Genomic DNA, 23,341 nt, shown 5'->3' with positions numbered 1-23,341 from the left:
TTACCTTCATGTCCCACCAAAGAAACTACCTACAGAACAACAGGGATTCAAAAGGACTAATAGTAATACAATTCTATAAAACCAAATCCCAACTCTTAACCTCTTCCAACAAAAAAAAAGTAGCTTAAAAGCAGTGTTCAGTGACTATAACTTTATCAATAAAATGACAACAGTTATTAATTTGGTTGTAGGGCCTTGAAATCGTATTGAAATACTTACTTTGAGCGAAAGAGTTTTACATGAACACTAAAGTGCTGGGATGGTGACAAACAGAATTGTGAGATAGAGGTATTTAAAATAAAGTTGACTTTGTCTGTCAACAATTGTGGCAACTTGTTTGAGCAATGTTCTGTATTTTGTGTTTTCTTTGTGATCTTCTTACTGGCTTGAAGTAGACTTGGAAGGGGAATGTTAATGTATTTCTATTCACATCCTAACCCCAACACTGTCATCACATTTTGATGCAAATGTTGCTTGTTTGTTTGTGTTGCCATCCCTTGTCAAGCCACATCCATGCAACCCTGATCCATGCGTTTCTGTAGAGTTGAGTAAATAACAGTTTAGAGTATTGATTTCAGAACATCAAATGCCTGAAGAACTTGATTGTTGCATATTAAATTTCACTTTTTTCATGTTGCAGAGAAATATTTAAGATGTTAAACTGCGTTTTTTGGGCTGTAAATCACCTCACATGTCCACCATACATCACTGATTTAAGAGTTAATAATCCCTCAGCTCTCCTGTATTCTGTATCAGTTATTGACAGCATTGACAATGTGTTTCGATTGAGTCAACATTAATTGCAGGAGTTGGACTGCAGAGTATGACTTACTGGGTTTGCTGTGATTCTGTTTTCAATTACAGGCACTAAAGGATTTTCTGTTCTTGCTTGCAGCAGTATCAGATTTCTCTTTTTTGTAAATATGGCAGGCATTTTTCTTTACAACAAAAGCATTTTGGAGAGAAGAAAAGGGAGACAAAAGGGGGAGGGGGAGGGTCAAAGCATGTAGAAAGGTTTGGTTAAGGCACGAGTTTGGGGATAAGCATTAGATAAAGAGGAGAATCAAATAGGAAATGTATTACTGAGTAGGGGGAGGTTAACAAAAAACGAGGTCAGGAAAAAAGGACAGAGGAAGGAGTGTGGAATGGAGGAGGAGGAGGGGAGGAAACAATGTGCAGAATACTTTGTGATTCAATCCACTTTTGGGTAATTCCTCACTAACTACACACACATCAAACAGGGATGTAAATACAGTTGAAACCAGTTTAACTCGTCCCTGCTTGTTGCCTTTTCAAAGAAAAGAAGAACTATGAAGAGCACTGCAACTGTGTTGTCTATGTTTAGTGGAGATGTGGTCAAAACCACCGCGCCATGCCTCAGCTGTCCGGGGTGTTGATCTTGACAGCGTGGCGAGGAGGTCAGAGGTCATGTTCCCAGTTTAGGTCGAAAAAGAGTGGCGCTGAGGTTAGTCTCTTTATGACAAACCAGTGGTTTGACCCTGTGTACAAACTGACTCGAATCACGAGAGGAATCCAGAGAAAGAAAAAGACTGGAAACTTTGGCAGAGAAGGGTTCATATCCAGGAGACTGATTTACTCACTTCATTCTTAAAACTATATTATTATTTCACATCTCTCAATGTAGGGAGGCAACACATTTCATTTCAACTTCTTATCTAGAGCTCCATGTCAAACACAAACTGGTGGACTAATCTACTAAATTGATCATTTTAATGGTTGATTTCCTCTAAGAGGAAGATATGGTTCAAACTGAGAAGAGAATAAAGTGTGTTCGGCCATGAAATTACTGTAAACTAGAGCTCCAACAGCCCTGCAGCACAGAATCAATTAGATACCCCAGACCACATGGATTTAGGGCAGGCCCAGGGGAGGGATATAAACACGCACACATGCAACCAGACACAGTTTCCCACCCCCTGACAGTGAATCCCTTAATAAAAAGGGGGAAATTGGGGTGGTGGCAGTGCAAACATGGTCTGTTGTGTTATTAAAGTCACAGTGTTTGTGCAGGAAGGCCCAGTTCCCAGAGTCCTCATCGTTGAGCTCTCTGGAGAAATGTGCCCTTTGACCCCTGCAGGGTCCGACTCGCTCATCGTGTCACCTGACTGGACAGAACAATGAGTGCAGCCGTCTGTGTGTCACTTATAATGCTCTCTTCTTTTAATTACCAGTGTTATGCATGTCCTTCTTACACTAACTGTCCTCTGTATGCATGAATCATGGCATGTATGATAACTACGTGTCCCCTACCTTCAGCTACAAACGAACGCTACTTGATCAAGTCTTTTATACAACTGGGATTTATCTATGCCCCTGCAAGTAGCTTCAGCAGCTAACTTTCAGACGCTTAAGAACTGTTTGCAAATTACGGTAATGACAGTAGAAGCCCACAGGTTTGTCTAGACTGTCAGAGGAATGTGTTCAGTCTCCAAACTGCGGTGGTGCACAACAGAGCTGTTGTCTTTCTAGGCTCTTTAACTGCCTCAGACACCAAGCAGCTCACCAGAAAATCATCCTCCAATTACAAAAGTAGGCAAAGTGTAATCCATAAATAATATACAAAACAATAGCACTTAACCAGATCAACCACCTCCAATATCCAGGGCTAATTTCTTTCATTTCTAATACAAAATCTATGATTAAGAAAATACATTCCACCACAACACTACATTCCTGCATTGACTGAATTGTAGGCCTAAGAAAACAATACTCTAGCCTAAAGCAAGTGCTAAACATTAACCCATAAGTGTGTGTACACAACCCCTCACTGAATCAGGAAGTTGTTAATGTTCTGAGGCTATTTGCAAAGAGGGGCATAATAAGTTAGCTAGCAATTGTGTGCTAGCCCCTCACCGACAGGAGTTATTAAGGCATTAGCCCGGCTGTGGTAGCTATCTAGTGCAGTTCTTTATCTAAGTGGCAGGTCAGAGTGTATCAGTGAAATGGTCGGCTGACAGCAAGTGTTGGTCTACAGGACCAGGGGGCTCAGGAATCTGACCTCCGTCCTCACAACTAACCAACCTACCTAACCACACATCAACAGTCAGACGTCAAACTCAAAAAACAAGATTTTAACATGCAGTCGTTTGTCAGGCACTATTCCTGTAGAAATATTTTGACATGTCATATCACACAGAGGTGAGCCGTCTGCAGAACTTGTGGCAGGTAAGTAGTCATCCATGAGACAACTCGTAGTAATTTAAAAAAGGTCTATGGCTGTTGCTCAAATCAGTATTAGAATATTGAGTATGCTCTAATACATGATGTAATGAAAGCTGTGTATCTTTAGCTCCTGGTCGACTTAAAAAAGGTGCACTTGTGTGAATCTGTACCAACACCCGTCCAACTTTCTATCGGCACTTTAAAAACCATTAAAGAACCAGAAAAGTAAACAATGCCTGAGCTTCACCAGCTTAATAAGATGTACTACCAACTCTCCATACAGCATAACAATCCCCAGGACAACCTTTATTTTTAAAGATCCAAAACATCATTTTTGACATTTTGTTGTACCCACTTCATTTAGGGATTAAGTTCTATACCTAAAATGGTAAAGGACTGTTGTTGATGTATTACCTTTTTTTACACAGTATATTTGTGACAAATATGGGGCAGTAAATATTATGATTTCTAAACGTTGAGTGAAAGTGTAAAGCAAAACAACTTTTTATGACTCACATTTTACAACCCTTTGTTATAATTACTACAAAATGCATCTGTCCATGCACATCCATGAACTAAAAAAAACGTGCTATTCGGGAATGTGCAGCACGTCGAACTGCAGAGACAAAACCTTATCAATTTTAAATTACAGCGATCAGGTTACAGTCATGAAATATTTTGAATTTCAAAGTTATGATGATGAATTCCACAACGGACACATAATCTTTCTGCACTGGCTTATTGGCAGACTTGCAACAGACACAGACATTCAGGATACAGAAGGTACCGATGACCTTTTCAGCGTCCCATCAAACACTGGTGAAAGGACACTGTCTGTTCTCGTCTGGCAATGCACAGGGGCCACAACAGAGCTCCTTTCAACAGCTGTGTGTGTCAGAGTGAGTGTGCCTGCATGCTTGTGAGGCAAAACCGAGGCGGGGGACTCTCTGAAAAGGTGAAGGGTGGTTGCTGTTTTCCATCTGTTTGATATTATCAGAGAGCAGGGCCTTGTATTCCTCAGGTCAACACCAGACAACAAAGCCTGGATGACACAATGCAGAGATTCAGCTTTGTTCCAAAGGCTGCCAGTCGGCCAAGAGCTCAGACAGTTACTTTCTCACTTGAACACTGGCAGAAAGACTCATTAAAAAAAACAAGACATTATGAAAATGTACTTAAAAGTGAAATTGAAGATGTATGGGATGAACAAAAAGCTAAAAAATAAAGAGAACATGCTTTGATTTTGGTCAAAATTTGATACTAAGTCTTTCCTGCTTGAAAGGGAAAAAGACTTTGTTCAACCAATTATCATTAGCCAACATAATCTTTCACTGTACTTTCCAAAGCAATAGTTAAACTAAATGATTACCTTTTATACTCTAAGGAGCCTGCTAACCACATGTGTGGAGCTAACACAAACGTCTGAGTGCTTGCTACATGATCTGGTAATGGATCACTGTCACAAAGCAGTGTGCAGTGTATGGACAATGTAAGGAGGGAAGAAAGAGAAGTGAACTTATACAGTAGGGGCTACAACATGATGGAACATCCCTCTGCATATATACACATATGTAGCCTAGCTGAACACAAAGCTTGCCAGAGAGCAGACGTACACAATATATAGGAGATGAAAGACATAGGGAATGCAAAACTTCAACAAAAGTAATTACCAACATGCACATGCACACATGTAAATGCAAAACATGCTAATCCTGAGTGCAACAACTGAAACACTCACTGCTATACCTGAAACCAAAGGGTTTTTTCACAGTGCAGCCAACACAGCAATTTGCATATAAATCCTGACACTGAGCTACTAAAAACAAGTCACTTTAAGACCCATATAAACAGCTGTGTTCCCGAGGTACGCGTGGAAGGCATGCAGAGATATCCATCAAGTCAAGAATGTGAAAACAACAGATGATCAAATCTCTTTTTACAGGGAAGAGGAGCAACATAGAAAAAATAAAGGAAACAACATGTACTCCCTCTACTTGGGATTGCTTTCTTACAAACGCACTCATACACAACCATGCGCACACATACCCGACTGTATGAAAAACACTCACCGTGTGTGAACTATGTGCTAGTGTGTCCCCTGCCAAAGTGCAGCACTCCAGTGAGAGGCCTAGCGCTGCTGTGGCTGTGGAAGCTCCCCGCCTGCCCCTCCCACACAGGCCTGTCATGTGACTCAGCATGAAAGGCCACAAGACATGCCCACTTCCTTCTTGAAACCCACCCTCTTACAAGCAAAAAAACCCCCCAACCTTTATGCACCAAAAAAAGTGATCTTTTACTATGAGAAAGTAGCATATTTAAACATTTTGTAATGGTAAACTAACTAAATGAGCTTAACAGAGAGGTTATGGCATTACTTGATAGAGACTAAGGCAGATCTGTGTGTGCATACATCTACACTCACTGATGTTGAACAAGCCTTTGGGCCAGCTGAATGTCCCCGTCCTAAACTTTGGGAATCATTTACAACCCTAATTATCTGACCTGACCCTCTCATCTGCTCCTCAGGCTCTGCATTCACCACATCCCATTCATTCCTCTCACACGGACCTGAGACACGTCACATCAAACTGGGATTCCCTTGGTCATTCATTTGGAGGTGCTCTGATCAACTATGCTTTTAGTTTTCATGAAACTACAAAACATTTTGGTGCTAGACATCTCGTAAAGCACCTATAGCAGCAATATGTTAGTTTCACATTCCAAATGCATTACTTTCCTTCAGTGAACTGTGTTTAGGCTTTTGTGGGTGCTGCTGAGAGCGAGCAGAGGATATGGAGACATTTGTTATTTCTCAAAAAGGAAACAAATGCTGAAAAGGTTGAGCTATTGCAGAATTCCACAGCAACTAAAACGGACATGTTTTGGCAATAGCCAATAACCCTGCCAAAACATTCTCACTTCATCTCACTGATGAACATGATTTAAAAAAAACTTATTATCACTATAAAAATAGAGTAGAGAGCCAAGCCAGCAATGCTTAAGCATGCAGTCATTTATAATCTTTAAAAAAGACGGCAGCAAATAAAGTCACATTTTTTCTACATCATCATAGTTTATAGGGGAACCTAAAGAGAAGAAATGAAAGTTGAAGGATATTACAACTCAAAAGTGCCTCCACATGTGCAGATTGTTTTGGTTCAACAGTGAGAAAGGCAGCCTTCACTTACTTCTTTCTAAAACCTGGGAACAAACCAATTAGTTTGGCTGATTACTATTCTTATAGAGTATGTATTTGTGTGATTAAAGAGGAGAGCAAACAGCTGTCTCCAGTCTCACAGGAAGTGTAATTATACACCAGTGCAGGGGCTTGAGTGCAACCTTACAGCCACATGAACACACAGATGTACACACAAACGTACATATGCACACACACACGTACATATGCACACATACAGGGCAGCACCTGGAATTCCTTGAGATGAAGTCATGTTTCTGAAAAAGCAGGCACAACAGGCTAGAAAGATTGATTTGTTTTCTTTAATTACAAACATACAAACGCAGTCTTTTCTGCCAAGACAAACCGTTCTCCCTGCACACGCCGGCCCCTCAGTGTTAAAGGCCAGCTGCAGTCAGTGCAGAGTATATAACATCTCCATCTAACCAATCTGAAGCTTTGTTATGGGCCTTCGAAATTCTGCACTTTTTCAACATGCAATATATAAAAAACACAAGATACCATAACCCAACACACAAACACAGATGGTAAGTGTGACAAAAACCAGCTCTTACCAAATAGGGAGTTAAAATAAACCCTTGTTATACTTAGTTTTACAATGTGGGAACCGGTCCATTTTCCCCAAACTACAGCCTGTCTAAAACGGTTCTGTCTTTGCCTTCTCTCTTTTCATCTCCCCCTTTCTGAAACTCCATTTTATCACCCCAATAAAAGCCCAGTGTTTAAACTGGAGATACTAAAATGTAGATAAAAAATGACAGTATGTTCCGATGCTGCTAAAGTGGGTTTGCTACACTCCGTTGTAAATCACCTCAGCTCCATTCTTGGCAACAAACAGCAAAGCTACTTGTGGATGATGCAGATATAAAATGCTGTCAGGAGGATATTATACAAGTACTGTGCTAGTCTTATCTTCACATAGATAAAGCAGGCCACAGTGTGAGGAAATGAAAAAGATTAAACAAAAGTACCTTCTATGTTACAGAGGAAAATAACAGCATTATCTTATTGGCCTTTGCCCCTCAATTCAAAACATTTAACATCCAAACTCAATAAATATAATATGGAAGCTGTACCTGTGATTTGGAGGTGCCATGGTGCCCTGATGCTTAAAAAAGATCAATGAAAAGCCTGAACATCCATGTGCAAACATAACTTGCCAACTCTGAGCTCTAAACATTATTTTTTTTGTGCCTCTTTTCAGATACGCCGCCTCTCTGGAGCCCAACTTCTTTACCACCTTCCGTGCACACCAATAACTCACGCTTGCCTTTCTCTTTCTTACAGCAAACTCTTGAGTCAAAGTCACTGAGCTCGAGAGTTCAGATCTGTGTCGTGAATACCCCGATTTTCTAACTTTGTAACAACTCTAAAGCTATGCAAGCTGACATGTCTTCACAGATGTTATTAATAGGTTAAAAAATAACATTTGTTTGATACAAAAAAATAGATTTCTATTCCCTCCTCACTTCTTAGAGTCACTGACTCCTGGGTGAACCCTGCATGCATGCAGAGTGAGGCAGCCATCATTTGTTTGCTCCGACATGACTTGGCCTGCACCTTTATTCTAGAGTGGTTGCCCTGCTGTGGACATGGCCATCTCAGATAAAACTGATTTGGAGGAGACGGGGGATGTAGCGACAGAAAGCCTATGGCGGGGGCTGTTGTTTTTAGGCTGTGCCGAGCCAAGATGGTGTCATGTATTGGCAGGCGGAGGACAGGCTGCCTGGCTGACCCCTGACAGCATTCCTTGCAGCTGTACAAGGTCTTGACACAGAATCATGATGGATAGAGAAAGAATGACTCATTGGGTGCATTATATGTAATAATAACCCTACAGAGAGAGTGCATAGTGAAGTCATTGTTTCATAATTAAGAATACAAAATATAATAAAAAAGGAAGCCATCTTGTGCCCTGCGGGTTTGCTAAATAAGCATTGCAGTGAATTGGGATGCTTTTATTTTTCAAAATGTATGACTTTTATGATTAAAATATGAAAAAATACTCAAGGGGAGTATTGGTATACAGCATCCTTTGAATGATGCTCTTGTGCTGCCCATGTGAAAGATGTGGGTGGAGACCACAGAGAAACTAAAGCTTTCTTTTGTGTGCGTTTTGTTCTTTTTTCTGCCTTTCCCATGGGAAGTATAAACATCTCTATACAGGATGTCAAGATAAGCTTGAGTGTGTGTCTGTGTGTTAGCATCTGAATGTATGTATTGAGGCTTCACAGAAATCCACTTAAAAAATAATATATATAAATGCACTTTAAATATATAAATATATAAACTTCTGGTTCAAAACATTTTCAAAAGCCATGCCAACTGCTAAAAAGCTGATTACCATAATGTTCCTTTAAGTGATGTTTAATGGACTAAAGGTTTACACAACCTCCAGGCTCGATACCTTCCAGGTGTGTGAGGCCGACCACCTGTGAGACAGCACCTTCTGCTGGTTGCAGGTGGAGTTGCAGAAGTGCAGGCAGCTGTACAGGGAAGTTGAACATCATCGTTTCACCGCTTTAACTATTCCTCCTTCTACTGAGAATCAGAGTAGAGTCACATATAGTTTAGAAAATAAGTCTATACAGTTTTGGTCCAAACATCGTTTTAGATTAACTATATTTTGTCAACTGTTGAAAAGGGGCATCACAAGAAGTTTCAATTATTTTGCGAAGACTGACTAAGATTGTTAAAAAAAAGGAATATATCACCCCCTATGAATAGAAACATTTTTGATAAATCAGTATAACATTTTAAAAACAAAATAAGCTCTGGGACCTTCTAACCACATGGTCTAAAACCACCACACCCTCGGTTCAAATCCAGTTGTGAAAAATGTGTTTCAGGTCATCTTCATCTCACAACCCTTATTTGCTGGATCACTCTACTGGGCATAGTCCGAAATAGGCAAAATTCATCACATTAGATATTTTTTTAATATATATATATATATATTACAAAAAATGTAAATCTGAAACTTCATTCCAATATTTCATATTGGAAAAAATAAAACATGAAGTTATAAAAAGGAAGTCATCCTTTATCACCTTCCTTCCACACCCCAGCCAACCCTTTTTCAAGTTGTATTTATAGCGACACGGTATCCTACTGTAGCAGGTGAGACACACCCACTCTCTCAACAGAGATTTGATACCGCAGCAGACTAAAGCAGGTGAGTTGTTTGTTGTGATTACTTGTGTTGTTTATAGTATTAACTATGTCACTGTTCCGAATTTTTGATGAAGATTTGAAGTCAAGTTTTTTTCTTAATGATCTTTCCTTTTTGTGTTACTTTTCCTTCACTGCAACTGAACAAGGAAATGCTGTCTATTTGAACTGAAGAGGGTATTTGGCACTTACTGTATACTTATACACATTTTACTTTATAAATCATGCTGCTGAAGCCTCATTATTACTTTAGATAAACTTACAAATACATTTTGCAAAGAGCAAGGACTGTTGATTTCTCCATAATACTGACTTTGGTTGTCGCTTATAAGCAGGAAGAAACACAACATCTTTATAAGCAGGAAGAAACATAACATCGTTATCATCATCATTCCTATCAAGTTGAACCTGTTAAGCCCCGAGCCTGTTTTTCAGGCCTCAGGCTCGAAAAGGACATTTGCAGAACAAATGACTTATCTTCACTTCTAAAAGGGGTAAATTAATCATCTTTTTTCTCAAAGCAATGATAAACCTGTGAGTTGGATGTAGAAAAGTCAGAATCAATATAGAATTTTTTTATTTTAAAGTAAATTCAGATTGAACATGGTAAGAAAATGTAAATTATAGTGTCCGTGCAAAAACAAAAACACCAATCACAATCAAATCTCCAAAGCAAACGGACCCGAGGCCTGTACTACGAAGCTGGATTTTCGCTTAGCCGGCTAAATTCAGGGAAATCTCGGGCTTTCCGGTCCTACGACGCTGGTTCTCTTTTTAGCAGGCTAGATTTCCATGGTAACTTATGCTGAGCGGCAAACCTGCTCCGGAGCAGGTTAGGTGGCAGGCTAAGAGATCAACTCAGTGAAAGCACCGCCTGCTGACCAATCAGAGCTCCGTGTGCGGAGTTTAAAGCGATCAATTCATATTACAGGATAGAGGAAATACAGAAAAACTGCCGTTGCAGGCCGTGAAAATTAATAGAATATCCCCTCCCATCTTCAGAGCAATCTGACTATTATAATATTAGCGTTAAGAAAGCTTACTTAAATATCTGCCACGACATAAGTAACCGGATCAGAGTAACATTAAGTACAGTCCGCGGCACTGTGAGTGCAGACGTCGATGTGTCCCATTATCATTCATATCATATCACATCATAATGTATCATATATTTCCTTATCTGAGTCAGCTTCTTGAGCCGTATCTGGCCGTGCAACACTCACAGTGTCACATACTATATGCAGAAGTATTATTTTAAGCAACACATTAAGTTGACGAAACACTCGAGTCAAATGTAATTAAAGTCAGATCGTGTCTTAGCAGTGATTTCATAAACCTGTTAATGTACGCATTCAAACACTTTTTCTTTTACCAGCTGTATTCACCTTGCAGGTGCAGCTATGTTCAAGGTTCAAGGTTCAAGGTTCTTTATTGTCAATCTGACATAGCTACAGAGTAATTATGCAGTAGAAAATCTTATGTCACAGGCTTCTCCAACAATGCAACATAATAACATAACATAATAACAATAAGAGCAAGAGCAATACAAAAATAATAATAGTTATAAAAATGAAATAAAGTTATGATGTGGAATAGTGCAGTATGAGTCTATATACAAGTTATTGGAATGTGGCTTTTATCCTGGATAAAGTGTTTAAGTCATGGATGTTTAAAGTTTAACTTCTTCATATTTGACTAATATTAAAGTTCACTTTTCATTCAGGAAGTATGACGCTGCGCTGTCAGTACGCTTGTCCATGTTTGAGATTGGTCGAATGCTCCAAATACCACCCCTTTTATGTGAACGCGCACCTAACTAGATAGGACACGGCTGGCTTGAGCGATCCACTTGATAACCGGCGTCGTAGTACAGCTTAGCGCCAGCGCGTATGTTTTGGCTTAGGCCAACCGGCTAACTCCAACATATCCAGGTTAGGTTGAACCAGCTTCGTAGTACAGGCCTCTGGTGATTAAAGGTAAAAACACTGAATAAAGTAGTTTCATGTGTTTCTCCAGGGCAGTTCGGCGCTGCTAACCGAGCTAGCTCAGCTTGTTGCTCTGATAACTTAAGATCCAGACGTCCGTGACTAAAATCCTTCATCCGGTTAAATATAATTATAAAAATACCAATTGTATAGCATTAAAGTTCAAGAAAGGATGGTTTGCGGACAAAAAAAAACTGTCTTTTCTTCAATTCCTGTATTTTTTCATATCGCAGGGGAAAAAAATATCACAATATCAGTTTTTTCCAATATCGTGCAGCCCTACCTCAGACGCTGTTTCTTGCAAGATGTTGCGTTTTGCCCCCGGTACCGGGGGCATGGGGCTTAACTGGTTAACCTGTTTCAATGTTAATTGAAGGATAGCCAGGTGGCCATTGGTAAGGATATACTTTCAGAAGTAATCCTATCCTTCAGGTGTAAGAAACAATTAAGATAAATAAAATAGACCATGTCATGAAAATCATCAGATGCAGCTCTAGTTACACATCAATGTAGGTATGTATGTATTGAAAATGTTCAGCATGAATGAATAATGAATAATATTTATACAGGATGGTGAAGATATCAGGAAGAGTCACTTGGAGCTGTGTAGCTCTGCTCCTTGCCCTGACCTCTGTGTCAGCTGTACAGAGAGAGCTCGATTCAATCAGTGATTTGAAGAAAATCAACTTTGACCAATCTGTGCCCAAGCACAGTCTTCTGCTGCTCCACTGGTTTGCCAACACAATTGACATTGATGAGGATGATGTCATAGAGCTGACCTTTGACCCAGACAGTGGAGATTATGGCTCACATTATTATGGCAACTTTGAGGAGCTGCTGGACCCACTGCCTCGGGGAAATCAATACAGGTACTACACTATTGGAAATCTCCATCAGGAAACGTCCATTCCACTTCCTCCTTATGTTGTCGACCCCCCAGGAGAGTATGTGGGAAGAAACATGGACAGGATCGTTATTCGTGTCAGGGAGCCAAACTCAGGACGGCAACTTTGGCCAATAATAGACCAAGTGTATATCACACAGCATATTCCACATCAGGGGGAATATGATCCAGATCATACCTACAGCATCACCACTAACCTCCTGAGGCAGATCAGAGAGTTTTCTGTGGGAGAAAATCATCAGCCACTGATGCCTCTCAGAAACCGCTTTGGAAGCAACGCTGATCATTTGGACATTGTAAGCACATGGGGTGAACTTGCATGCCTTGGACTGCTGTTGTATATTGTGATCCAGGAACAGCACTCCTCTAAGCAACAGAACAACCGACCAAAAGTCTACAACAAACCAGAAGACAACATCAGAGCTGAAAGCATCCATACACCACAAATCAAACCTACACCACAAAGCATCCATACACCACAAATCATCCCTACACCACAAATCATCCCTACACCACAAAGCATCCATACACCACAACAAATCCCTACACCACAAAGCATCCATACACCACAAATCATCCCTACACCACAAATAATCCATACACCACAAATCATCCAGACACCACAAAGCATCCATACACCACAAAGCATCCATACACCACAAATCATCCAGACACCACAAAGCATCCATACACCACAAATAATCCAGACACCACAAATAATCCAGACACCACAAATAATCCAGACACCACAAATAATCCATACACCACAAAGCATCCATACACCACAAATAATCCAGACACCACAAATCATCCATACACCACAAAGCATCCAGACACCACAAAGCATCCATACACCACAAATAATCCATACACCACAAAATGATCATACACCAAAAAAGTGCCTAAAGCAAAAGGACCCTAAACCACAAAACAACGATACACCAGAGAACAAACCCATCCCACAAAATGACTACATTTTAGGAAACAGACAAAATAATAAGGCTGATGACGATGCTTTTGTGATCTGCATTATGTTTGTATTGTTTGTATACTTCTTATTTAAACATGCATTTTATTTTTTTATTTTTTATTTTTCATTTCAATATTTTTTTATTTTTCAGATGTTACAAGGTGAGACAATACCAACACATTAACGGCAAAACAACATGTAATAAAACCAACAAAAACAAAACAGACTAGGAGAAAAAACGAATACATTGGGAATTTAGATTACAACTAATTAGGGAGAGTAAAAAATGCATTATCTAAAACAAGCAATGATTTAAAAAACCCTTCAGTAAAGGGTTGTTTTGTTATATGCTTTGTTTTGCCTCAATATATTTGATTATATCGTGTACTATGGTCTCTCTTTGTAAAACATGTATACAGTTGAGATACAGAATGAGATAATGGGTTGGTATGACGTGCTTTTGATGAAAGGCCAAATCTTTATCTTTATTCATGGAACAATGTCATGCTCCAGCATGTATTCAAAAAGGCCCAGGTGAGCCTATTCAGCTGTCAACCCTCCCATACCAGATGTCCTCATAACAATAAGGCAGGGGGCAACACTTAGTTTTACAAGTGCAGGTTCCAGCTATTGGTTGCAGGAACTTAAAACTAAAATGGTTTCAATTTGTTGTCAACTTTTGTATACATTTAGTAATTAACATACTCTGTTGTTATAGGTCAGCTTGCTATCAAAATAAAACTATAAAAGAAAACAATCTTATTTATAGTAACCTGACCAAACCCAGACAACTTAATTTGCTTTGCTATTGTTAAACAGAAGCTTGTACACAGGTGACTAAACCCAACAATGCAGGTGTAGCGTTGTCTGGTTCTGTAAGTAACAGCAATATTTAAATATCACTACATTAACAAAGATTAAGAATGTATTTGTTTGTTTTTTATATGTAGGATGTAGGCTTGGTTAAACATGTTTGTGATTAAATATGAAATCAACAATCACTAACCCTGAACTGTGAAAGGCAGGAGTGTATTTTAATTGAGGGATTTTTCTGTAATGTTTGAAAGTGTTTGTGTTTATTAAACTATCATTTATCAGCCAGACTGATGAAAGTGATTTTATTTCAAAGAAACTGAAGTATGGTAAGTGAGTTGCAAAATGAGGACAGCTTTAACTGTTCCTAATTGTTCAGATAATCACAAGAGACAGATACAGTTTAGCAAAATTGATATCTAGTTGTTTTTTTAAATAACCACCTAGTGTTGGTCCAACTTATACATTTTTTGTTGTATAATTTGCCAGTTGTTGAACTGGCATTTTGTGAGTAGTAAACAATGAAAATATCAACGTATCATATTAAGACTGAACAACACACTTAATAAATGTACCACCATTTTTATCTGACTATTGGCATTACAAAAAAAGGGAAAACTGCATCACATACCACTATTCACTTCACTTTTAAGCAATAGATCCCTCAAATGTGGTGATCAAGAGTGGTGACACAGATATTGCAACTTAAGTATTCAAGAGGACAGTCATAGTAAAAATAGGTTGAGAGAAAATATGGAAGAGTCACTTTGACTTTCGAAAATGAAAAGAATATTATGCAACATTTATTTAATGCAATTTGAAATGTATTTGTGACAAGTAAATACTGGCTAATAATAAGCCAGGCCCCATTATAAAACTTCAAGATTATCACCCTGCAGTCCAAAGGACACGCTTACGCTCAGGGACCTGACAGGCTGATCCCTCGTAAACCTGCTCATTATTCTGATTTGTACAGACACATGGCTTGTAACAAAGCCCCGAAAGGAAGTTATTTTTTTATTTATAAGAATACAGAAGGAAGTATTATCCAAACATCTGTATGATCACATTTCCTACAACCACCAGCAACACTTGTTTTGCCAGATTCCTTTACAGAGAAAAGAGATTCACCTAACCTGGCACAATCACGGAGATCGAATATTTGACGACAGCAGACTGACGCAGGTGAGCCATTTCATTTCCTGATTACATTTTTTTTGTGTATGTTCCTCTTTGTGTTACTCTCCCTTCATCACAACTCAACAAGGAAACAAGGTTAATTGAAACATGAGGAGGGAATGTTGTATTCAAAAGACTAACTTTGGCTAACCACAAGCAAAACTATTTCAATGTTTATATGTCTACCTTACTGATCAAAACATCAAATTATTATGGATCGAAATCTACAGTATGGATAAATAATTGAATCTTTTTGAAATATCTATACAGGATGATGAAGATGTTTGGAGGAGTCACTTGGTGCTGTGTAGCTCTGCTCCTCGCCCTGACTTCTGTGTCGGCTGTACAGAAAGAGCTCGCTTCAATCGATGATTTGAAGCAAATCAACTTTCGCCAATCTGTGCCCAAGCACAGTCTTCTGCTGCTCCACTGGTTTGCCAACAAAATCGACATCGACAACAACGATATTATACGGCTGACCTTTGACCCAAACAGTGGAGATTATGGCTCACACCATTATGGCAACTTTGAGGGGCTGCTGGACACACTGCCTCGGGGAAATCAACACCGCTACTACACTATAGGAAATCTCTATAGAGAAGCACCGATCCAACTTCCTCCTTATGTATTGCATCCCCGAAGGCAGTATGTGGGAGAGAACAGGGACAGGATCATAGCTCGAGTCAGAGACCCAAACATAGAAGGGCGAGCGCACCGGAGGATAGACAGAGTGTTTATCACACAGCATTACGACACTAATGAAAATCGGGGCACACCTTATGATCCAGATCACACATACAGGATCACTATTAACCTCCTGAGACAGATCAGAGAGTTTGCAGTGGGACAAAACCAACAGCAACTGATGCATCTCAGAAACCGCTTTGGAAGCAGCGCTGATGACTTTGACATTGTAAACACATGGGGTGAACTTGCTTGCCTTGGACTGCTGTTGTATATTGTTTTCCAGGAAAAGCCCTCCTCTAACCAACAGAACAACCGCCCGGAAAACAGAAGAGATCCTTGGAATGAGATAAACAGCTATATTCCTAGAATTTTTCCAAACTTTGGTGACGTTGTGGTGAATTTCAACGACGATGAAGACCAGGAAGCCAGCAGGACAACAAGAAACTTCATCTCAGAACCACGGATCAACGTTCGGAGGTCGTTCTGTTGTATTTTCTGCATTTGTTGTATTGCATGCATATGTTTAATTTCATTGTGCATCATAATGTATTTTTGGTCTGAAGGAAAGATATGATAAGTTAGAACTTTAATTGCTGTGCAGCAGTTGCAATACAAAGTGGGAAGAGTGCAAATATAAAAGTCTAAGATAACGATAAAGTGCAAATAATGTGTTAATCCAATATATATATACATATACACACACAACCCTAAATTGCAGGTCAACAGTTAATTCATAAAATACAAACATGTTAGGGATGAGTCTAAGTAGGGTTGCTTATGATTGTGTGCATGATATTGCAGTAGCGGGGATTGAAGTTGTGGTGATAATAAAACACACATCTTAAGCTGTGTGCTATGAAAGCTTTCACAAATAATGTATTGACTTAAAAAAATTTAACAGGGGTGTATTTCATTAAATGTGTTGTGTTGTAAAATGGATTGAATAAACTATAGTTTGTGTCAGACTGATATCGGTGTCTTCATTTTTAGTTAAACGAAACTGGATTAGAATCATACAGACATTTTAATGTGTCTTTGTTCTTCAGACAATCCCAAAGACTGAAGAGCTGAACTGAAGCTAAAAAAAAGGGGCGTGGCTCTGGCAGTGGCCTTCTCGGCTGTGATGCAATTATCTTGAACTGGCATATAAAAAAAAAATGGGAATCTTCGTGGACATGTAAAGTGCCCAAGGATTCAGAGGAGCTGACAGCTGGCACCTGAGACTGCACCCACCTGTAATCCAGATAGGCAAAGCCCCTTATAAAGAGTAACTGTAAGCCTTAATACAATTGAAACAGGCGAGTGTTGTTGTGATAACTGAAGGATCCTGGCTGTCCTTTGCTCTATACAGCAAGGGCGCATTTCTCAATAAAAGGCCACTTAAGCAATAGAAATTAAGAAATGATTCTGCGACAAGTGAATACAGTTTAATAATAAGCTAGACACTATAAAAAGTCCTTTGACTCACTGTGGAACTTGGACCTGCATCGGCTAAAGTCCATGATACATTTGCTCTTAAGACATTTCACATAAACAGAATGACTTCTCTTTACAGAATCATCCCTCTATAAACTAACAAAACCCTGAGAGGCTGTACCACTTCCCTTTTCTTGAATACATTTCATCCAATCGGCTGTATGATCAAACATCCTGTAACCAGCAGCAACATCCGTTACATTTACTGCAAACCTGAATAACTAATAAGGGGTGTTGCATGCTCTCGCAGATTTGCAGAGACCAGATACTTGAAGGCAACCGACTAAAGCAGGTTAATACTGTCATTTTCTAAACATTATTTCTGTTAATTATTTACTTGGGCACTATTTCACAATATTGTTAACGTTTTTTGTTGTGTTCTCCTCTGTGGTACTTGCTCTGCATCGCAGCTTAACAAGGAACTGCTGAGTTAAAACTACTTTTGAACTACGTAGACGGCAATCATCAGTTGATTTGATTAACTCAGTCTGCTGAAGCCTCATAATAACAACAAACAATATACAAATGCATATTTAAACAGAATGAGGACTGTGTATTCATATTAAATAAACACATTTGGATTAAATCTAAATTATATCACTTTTGTATAGTAGCTATTTCCAAAATGACAAAGGATGTTGTCACTACACATTGTTATTTTAAAAGACAGACCTATTAAACCTCTCAATATTGTGATCTAAGATCTGAAGTATAATAACTCAATTCATGTTTTTTTGTTTAAATATATTGTTGACAAAACTCATACAATAATGCCTGTGGGAGCTCATTTAGGTTTTATTTGATTAAAACATGTTCTGCATTTCATCAAAAAGGTGCAGACGAATATCTGGTAATTTCTGACTAGAATGTCTCAAACTTTTTAAATGTTGAATAGCTATTTGTATCATTTGAGAAACAGACTATTAGTTTCTATAAATCTGATTTTTATAAACATTTCCTTGTTTTTACTCCATAAATCTAAATTGCATGTCACTTTGATACAGGATGATGAAGATATCAGGAAGAGTCACTTGGTGCTGTGTGGCTCTGCTCCTCGCCCTGACCTCTGTGTCAGCTGTACAGAGAGAGCTGAATTCAATCAGTGATTTGAAGAAAATCAACTTTGGCCAATCTGTGCCCAAGCACAGTCTTCTGCTGCTCCACTGGTTTGCCAACACAGTTACCATTGACGATAACAATGTCATAAGTCTGACCTTTGACCCAAACAGTAGAGCTTATGGCTCACATCATTATGGCAACGGTGAGGGGCTGCTGGACCCACTGACTCGGGGAAGTCATTACAGGTACTACACGATTGGTAATCTCCATCAGGAAACGTCCGATCCACTTCCTCCTTATGTAGCGCATCCCCAAAGTGATTATGAAGGAGAAAACAGGGACAGGATCATAGTTCGTGTCAGGGAGCCAAATTCAGGAAGGCGAACTTCCCGGAGGATAGACCAAGTGTATATCACACAGCATTTTCCACAGAGTTTTCTACATCAGAGGGAATATGATCCAGATCATACCTACAGCATCACCACTAACCTCCTGAGAGAGATCAGAGAGTTTTCTGTGGGACCAAACCAACAGCCACTGTCGTATCTCAGCAACCGCTTTGGAAGCAGCGCTGATGATGCACAAATCAGAAACACATGGGGTCACCTTGCTTGCCTTGGACTGCTGCTGTATATTGTGCTCGGGGAAAGGCACCCCTTTACCCCACAATCCAACTACACACCGCAAGTCAGACAACAAAGCGCCTACACACCAGATAACAGACAAACTAGTTGGTGTGCAGCTTTTGTGAAGTGCTTCATGATCGTTGTTCTTTTAATTTGTCTTTTAATTTTTGCAATTTCTGCAGCAAGAAGATAAATTGAAATGAGAGAGGGTAAATAAATTGCCATATAATGTGTTTTAGCATAATGCTTCTCACAAAGTCAGCAGGATTCAAAAGTTGATTGGGAAGAAGGAAACACGCGTGAACATGTCCAGGGGTTCTTCTGTTTTATGCTTTGTTTTACTTCTGTGTTTAATTGTAATTTGTACTATATAACTTTTTTTGTGAATGGTGTTAGTTTATATTTTATATTTTATATTTGAGATAAAGGCTTTGTATGACATGCTTTAGATGACAGGCCAAATACTTCAAAGTTACATTTATTCTATTTGAACTGATTGATAAACCAAACCGATCGGTGAATGACTGTACGGTCTGCCAAGGACAGCCGTCACTGACATGAATGCATTTCATTTTTTATACTTTCTGTAATGTCATAAATTGTGTGTGTTTATTAAATTGTAATGTGTCAGTAAGACTGGTGTCAGCTTTTCATTTGAGGTTTTAGGAAACTGAGGACAATTTAGATGTGCAAAATAATAAAGAAATCTTTAACATTATATTCTAGAAGATCAGATTTGTTATCTTTGGCATCACAAGTGACAAAACACAGCTAAACATTTTATTTTGATATTTTATCATTTGCTTTTTGCATTTCCAAAGACTACTTTTCATATCTGAAATCAGAATGTTTTTTTTTAAACAGCCATCTGATCAAACTTCTTGTTACCACCGGCAACAGTTGTTTTGCCAGTTTAATTTACGGGGAAACTGAAACCAAGGGAGAGTTTCCTCTACACTCTCACACAGATCTGACACTCGCCAGCAGCAGAGGTGAGCTCTCCTATTTACTGATCACTAGTTGATGATTATTTAGCACTATTTCACACAATTGGTGGAAGCCTTTGATTCCAGCTTTGTATGAGTTTTCTCTCCTCCTCGTGTTACTAACGCATTTTGTCATTGAGTTTAAACATCTCCAAATGTCATCACATAAACACAATACATGTTACTAATCCTTACAGTGTAAGTCTAAGGCTTACACTTACAGTCATTGCTTTCTGACGGACTTGACCCTTTTACTCTTCAGGTTGCATAGGGACAATTTGTAGTAGTCTACTGCCATGCTATTCAGTTCACTTTCTCCTACTTCCTGTACCCGGTTTCCTGTCTAACCTTCAGTACACATTTTACAAAAATATAAATGTGCAAATATGAAACATACAGGTCAATATCACCTTGCTATTGGTAGCTGAACTGTCAATACCCCAAAACATATTCTTAGATAGAAATACTTAATTTTTGTTATTTAGACACAATTAACACTTATAGTTTCATGTCTTGTTACATGTTTGTAGCCTTTATTTAACCAGGTTAAAAATCCCATTGAGATCAACGATCTCTTTTTCAAGGGAAACCTGACATAACATAAGATAAGAATAGATCATATTTGTTAAGTGTTATTATGGGAGAATAACTATTCCTGTGGTACTACTGCCTTATTAGGCCCATATTGAGCAGAGCATAATAAGACCAAAACTCATGTACAACAACTTCCTTACAATAAATAAGCACTAATTAGAGGGTTATTGAGGAAAAACTCTCAGCTAATGGCCTATTACTTGTAGAATATGGTCAAGTAGAATAAGGCATTAATAAGTGTTTTATAATGACTACTAAAGAGCCAATATACTGCTAATATGCATGTTAATTAACAACTAGTTGATGGTGAATTTGTGTACCTTAATATAAAGTGTTACCAAAATGTTTAACATTTCCAATCAAATTATTTCACCTTTTTCATATTATGTGCGCACAATAGAAAAAAGGATGATATCAAAATAATGTATTCTAATCACTACGAGCCTATTTTATGCCAACAGGGTTGAAATGTGACTACCCTGCATATGAAGTATTAGACTTACAATGACTTTGAATTCTTAAAACATTGTAATACCAACATTAAGTAAAAACACATTGATAGATTAAATAAATCTGTTTTTAATACACATTCTCTACTCTATTTCTACCTTTTTTAAAAGGGCTTTGGACATCCTAATTGAGGGTCAAGTGGACCCAGGATGATGAAGATGTTGGGAGGAGTCACTTGGTGCTGTGTAGCTCTGCTCCTCGCCCTGACCTCTGTGTCAGCTGTACAGAAGACGCTCAAATCAATCAATGGTTTGAAGAAAATCAACTTCGGCCAATCTGTGCCCAAGCACAGTCTCCTGCTGCTCCACTGGTTTGCCAACGAGATCGACATCGACAACAACGATATTATACAGCTGACCTTTGACCCAAACAGGGAAGATTATGGTTCCCATCATTATGGCAACTATGAGGATCTGCTGGACCCTCTGCCTTGGGGAAATCAACACAGGTACTACACGATTGGAAATCTCAATCGGGGAACGTCAACCCAACTTCCTCCTTATGTAGTCAATCCCATCATTGAGGATATGGGAAGAAACATGGACAGGATCATATTTCGGGTCAGGGAGCAAAACATACATGGACGATCTTACCAGACGATAGACCAAGTGTATATCACACAGCATATTCCACATCAGGGCACACTTTATGATCCAGATCATACCTACAGGATCAGCACGAACCTCCTGAGAGAGATCAGAGAGTTTTCTGTGGGAGAAGATCAACAGCCACTGTCGTATCTCAGAAACCGCTTCGGAAGCAGCGCTGACGATTTCAACATCGAAAACACATGGGGTGAACTTGCTTGCGTTGGACTGCTGCTGTATATTGTGATCCAGGAAAAGCAGTCCTCTAAGCAACAAAACAACCGCCCGGAAAACAGAAGAAATCCTAGTAATGAGAGAGAGCCTAGAAAGGTCCAAAACCAGGGTCATGTTGTATTAGATTTCAACGATGAAGAGGACGGAGAATCAGACTGTTGGAACACCTTAAAAACCTGTATGTGTTGTTTTGCCTGCATGTTTGTAATTGTATGGGGTATAATTACTTTTTCTTGAGGGCTCCTAGGAAGAAAACCAAGAGCCACTTTTGTATCTAAGAAACTGCTCTGAAAGCAACACTGATGATTTCCACCTCACAAACAGTATTAAAACAAACCAGAAAACAGACAAATTGATTGGGGCTCTGCATTCTTTTTGTATTTATTTTTGTTTATTTCTGCATTTTGAGTGCATTTAGAAACAAAGGTAACATTAAAACAGGGAGTGTAAAGATATTGTTTAACACCTGAACATCCTGCAAGGGTTGTTCTGATGTATGTCTTGTTTCGTCTCCATACTTTTGATTTACTGTGTACTATTTAATCTTTTTGGTGAATGTTGTTTTGGTATAACATGCTTTAAATGAAAAGTTCAATTCTTTAATCTTCAAATCTCAAACTGTGCGTTATGAAAGGCTGAGAGTCTTTAGAACTTAATAGCTCCATTTATTCATAAATATAGTTTGTAAATAAGAGCAGGGTTTTTTCTTTTATTGCATATTATAACGCACTGCTTTGGCACGGTCATAAAGCTCTAGGGTTCAGCATTAATAATCCAAGAGCAATGATTAACTGATGAATTGTACAATGTCTGATACAGATGAAAAGAACACAATTTCACTTTCAAAAAAGGAAACATATGTTAACGGCTCTAAGGTCCGTTAAGGACAGCCGTCACTGACACTAACGTATTCCATTTAGTGCCTTTTTTACTTTCTGCAATGTTGTAGCACAAGTGAGATACATTTGAAGCTGCATTCTGAATCATCTGGTTTGTTCTCTTTGAAAGCATATATAACAAAAGCTGCTATTGCCAGTATGTTTCTGTCTTTATCTCCCAGAGAGTCAAATAAAGACTTTTCCCAGGCATGTCAACAAACGCAGCCAATTCCTTATCTTTCAAATTAAAGGGCTTTTGTCAATGCGCGACACGCTCAATCACTATTATGTTTCCTCATTCGG

At 38.9% G+C, this 23,341-nt stretch overlaps 4 protein-coding genes across 11 annotated transcripts in view; 3 read left to right on the top strand and 1 right to left on the bottom strand.

The window, feature by feature from the left end:
• The window catches only part of LOC117492364 (septin-9-like), a 128,464-nt gene that overhangs the window by 15,105 nt on the left and 90,018 nt on the right, over window positions 1-23,341 (bottom strand). Inside the window, exon 1 of one of the 5 annotated variants that reach the window (XM_034142593.1) lies at window positions 5,253-5,343. The exons of the other annotated variants lie outside the window; for them this stretch is intronic. The gene's annotated coding sequence lies outside the window, so the exon portion shown is untranslated. Of the gene's footprint in view, window positions 1-5,252; window positions 5,344-23,341 lie in introns of those variants that run through there. 5 annotated transcript variants of the gene reach the window in all.
• LOC117492365 lies at window positions 9,509-14,524 on the top strand. 4 transcript variants are annotated; one of them, XM_034142597.1, is made up of 3 exons: window positions 9,561-9,727; window positions 9,913-10,044; window positions 12,105-14,524. In XM_034142597.1, exon 3 carries the CDS (start codon window positions 12,106-12,108, stop codon window positions 13,591-13,593), a length of 1,488 nt encoding a protein of 495 aa, XP_033998488.1. In that variant the 5' UTR covers window positions 9,561-9,727; window positions 9,913-10,044; window position 12,105; the 3' UTR covers window positions 13,594-14,524. The 4 variants fall into 4 exon arrangements, with proteins under 4 accessions (XP_033998485.1, XP_033998488.1, XP_033998487.1 ...); XM_034142596.1 differs by having other exon boundaries at window positions 9,886-10,044; XM_034142595.1 differs by having other exon boundaries at window positions 9,883-10,044.
• Window positions 15,212-17,031, top strand: LOC117492369. The gene is made up of 2 exons (XM_034142610.1): window positions 15,212-15,407; window positions 15,672-17,031. The coding sequence occupies exon 2, from the start codon at window positions 15,673-15,675 to the stop codon at window positions 16,660-16,662; it is 990 nt and encodes a 329-aa protein (XP_033998501.1). The 5' UTR covers window positions 15,212-15,407; window position 15,672; the 3' UTR covers window positions 16,663-17,031.
• On the top strand, window positions 20,187-22,481 carry LOC117492372. The gene is made up of 2 exons (XM_034142612.1): window positions 20,187-20,241; window positions 21,450-22,481. The coding sequence occupies exon 2, from the start codon at window positions 21,489-21,491 to the stop codon at window positions 22,395-22,397; it is 909 nt and encodes a 302-aa protein (XP_033998503.1). The 5' UTR covers window positions 20,187-20,241; window positions 21,450-21,488; the 3' UTR covers window positions 22,398-22,481.

Source organism: Trematomus bernacchii, unplaced genomic scaffold (genome assembly GCF_902827165.1).
Source record: "Trematomus bernacchii unplaced genomic scaffold, fTreBer1.1, whole genome shotgun sequence".
Lineage (NCBI taxonomy): Eukaryota > Metazoa > Chordata > Actinopteri > Perciformes > Nototheniidae > Trematomus > Trematomus bernacchii.
The sequence above is the reverse complement of the archived record's forward strand: the minus strand, read 5'-3'. Positions and strand labels throughout refer to the sequence as shown.

What these genes read in the sequence shown, in the direction of transcription:
- LOC117492365 (XM_034142594.1), top strand. Translation starts at nt 12,106, where the DNA reads ATGGTGAAGATATCAGGAAGAGTCACTTGGAGCTGTGTAGCTCTGCTC.
- LOC117492369 (XM_034142610.1), top strand. Translation starts at nt 15,673, where the DNA reads ATGATGAAGATGTTTGGAGGAGTCACTTGGTGCTGTGTAGCTCTGCTC.
- LOC117492372 (XM_034142612.1), top strand. Translation starts at nt 21,489, where the DNA reads ATGATGAAGATGTTGGGAGGAGTCACTTGGTGCTGTGTAGCTCTGCTC.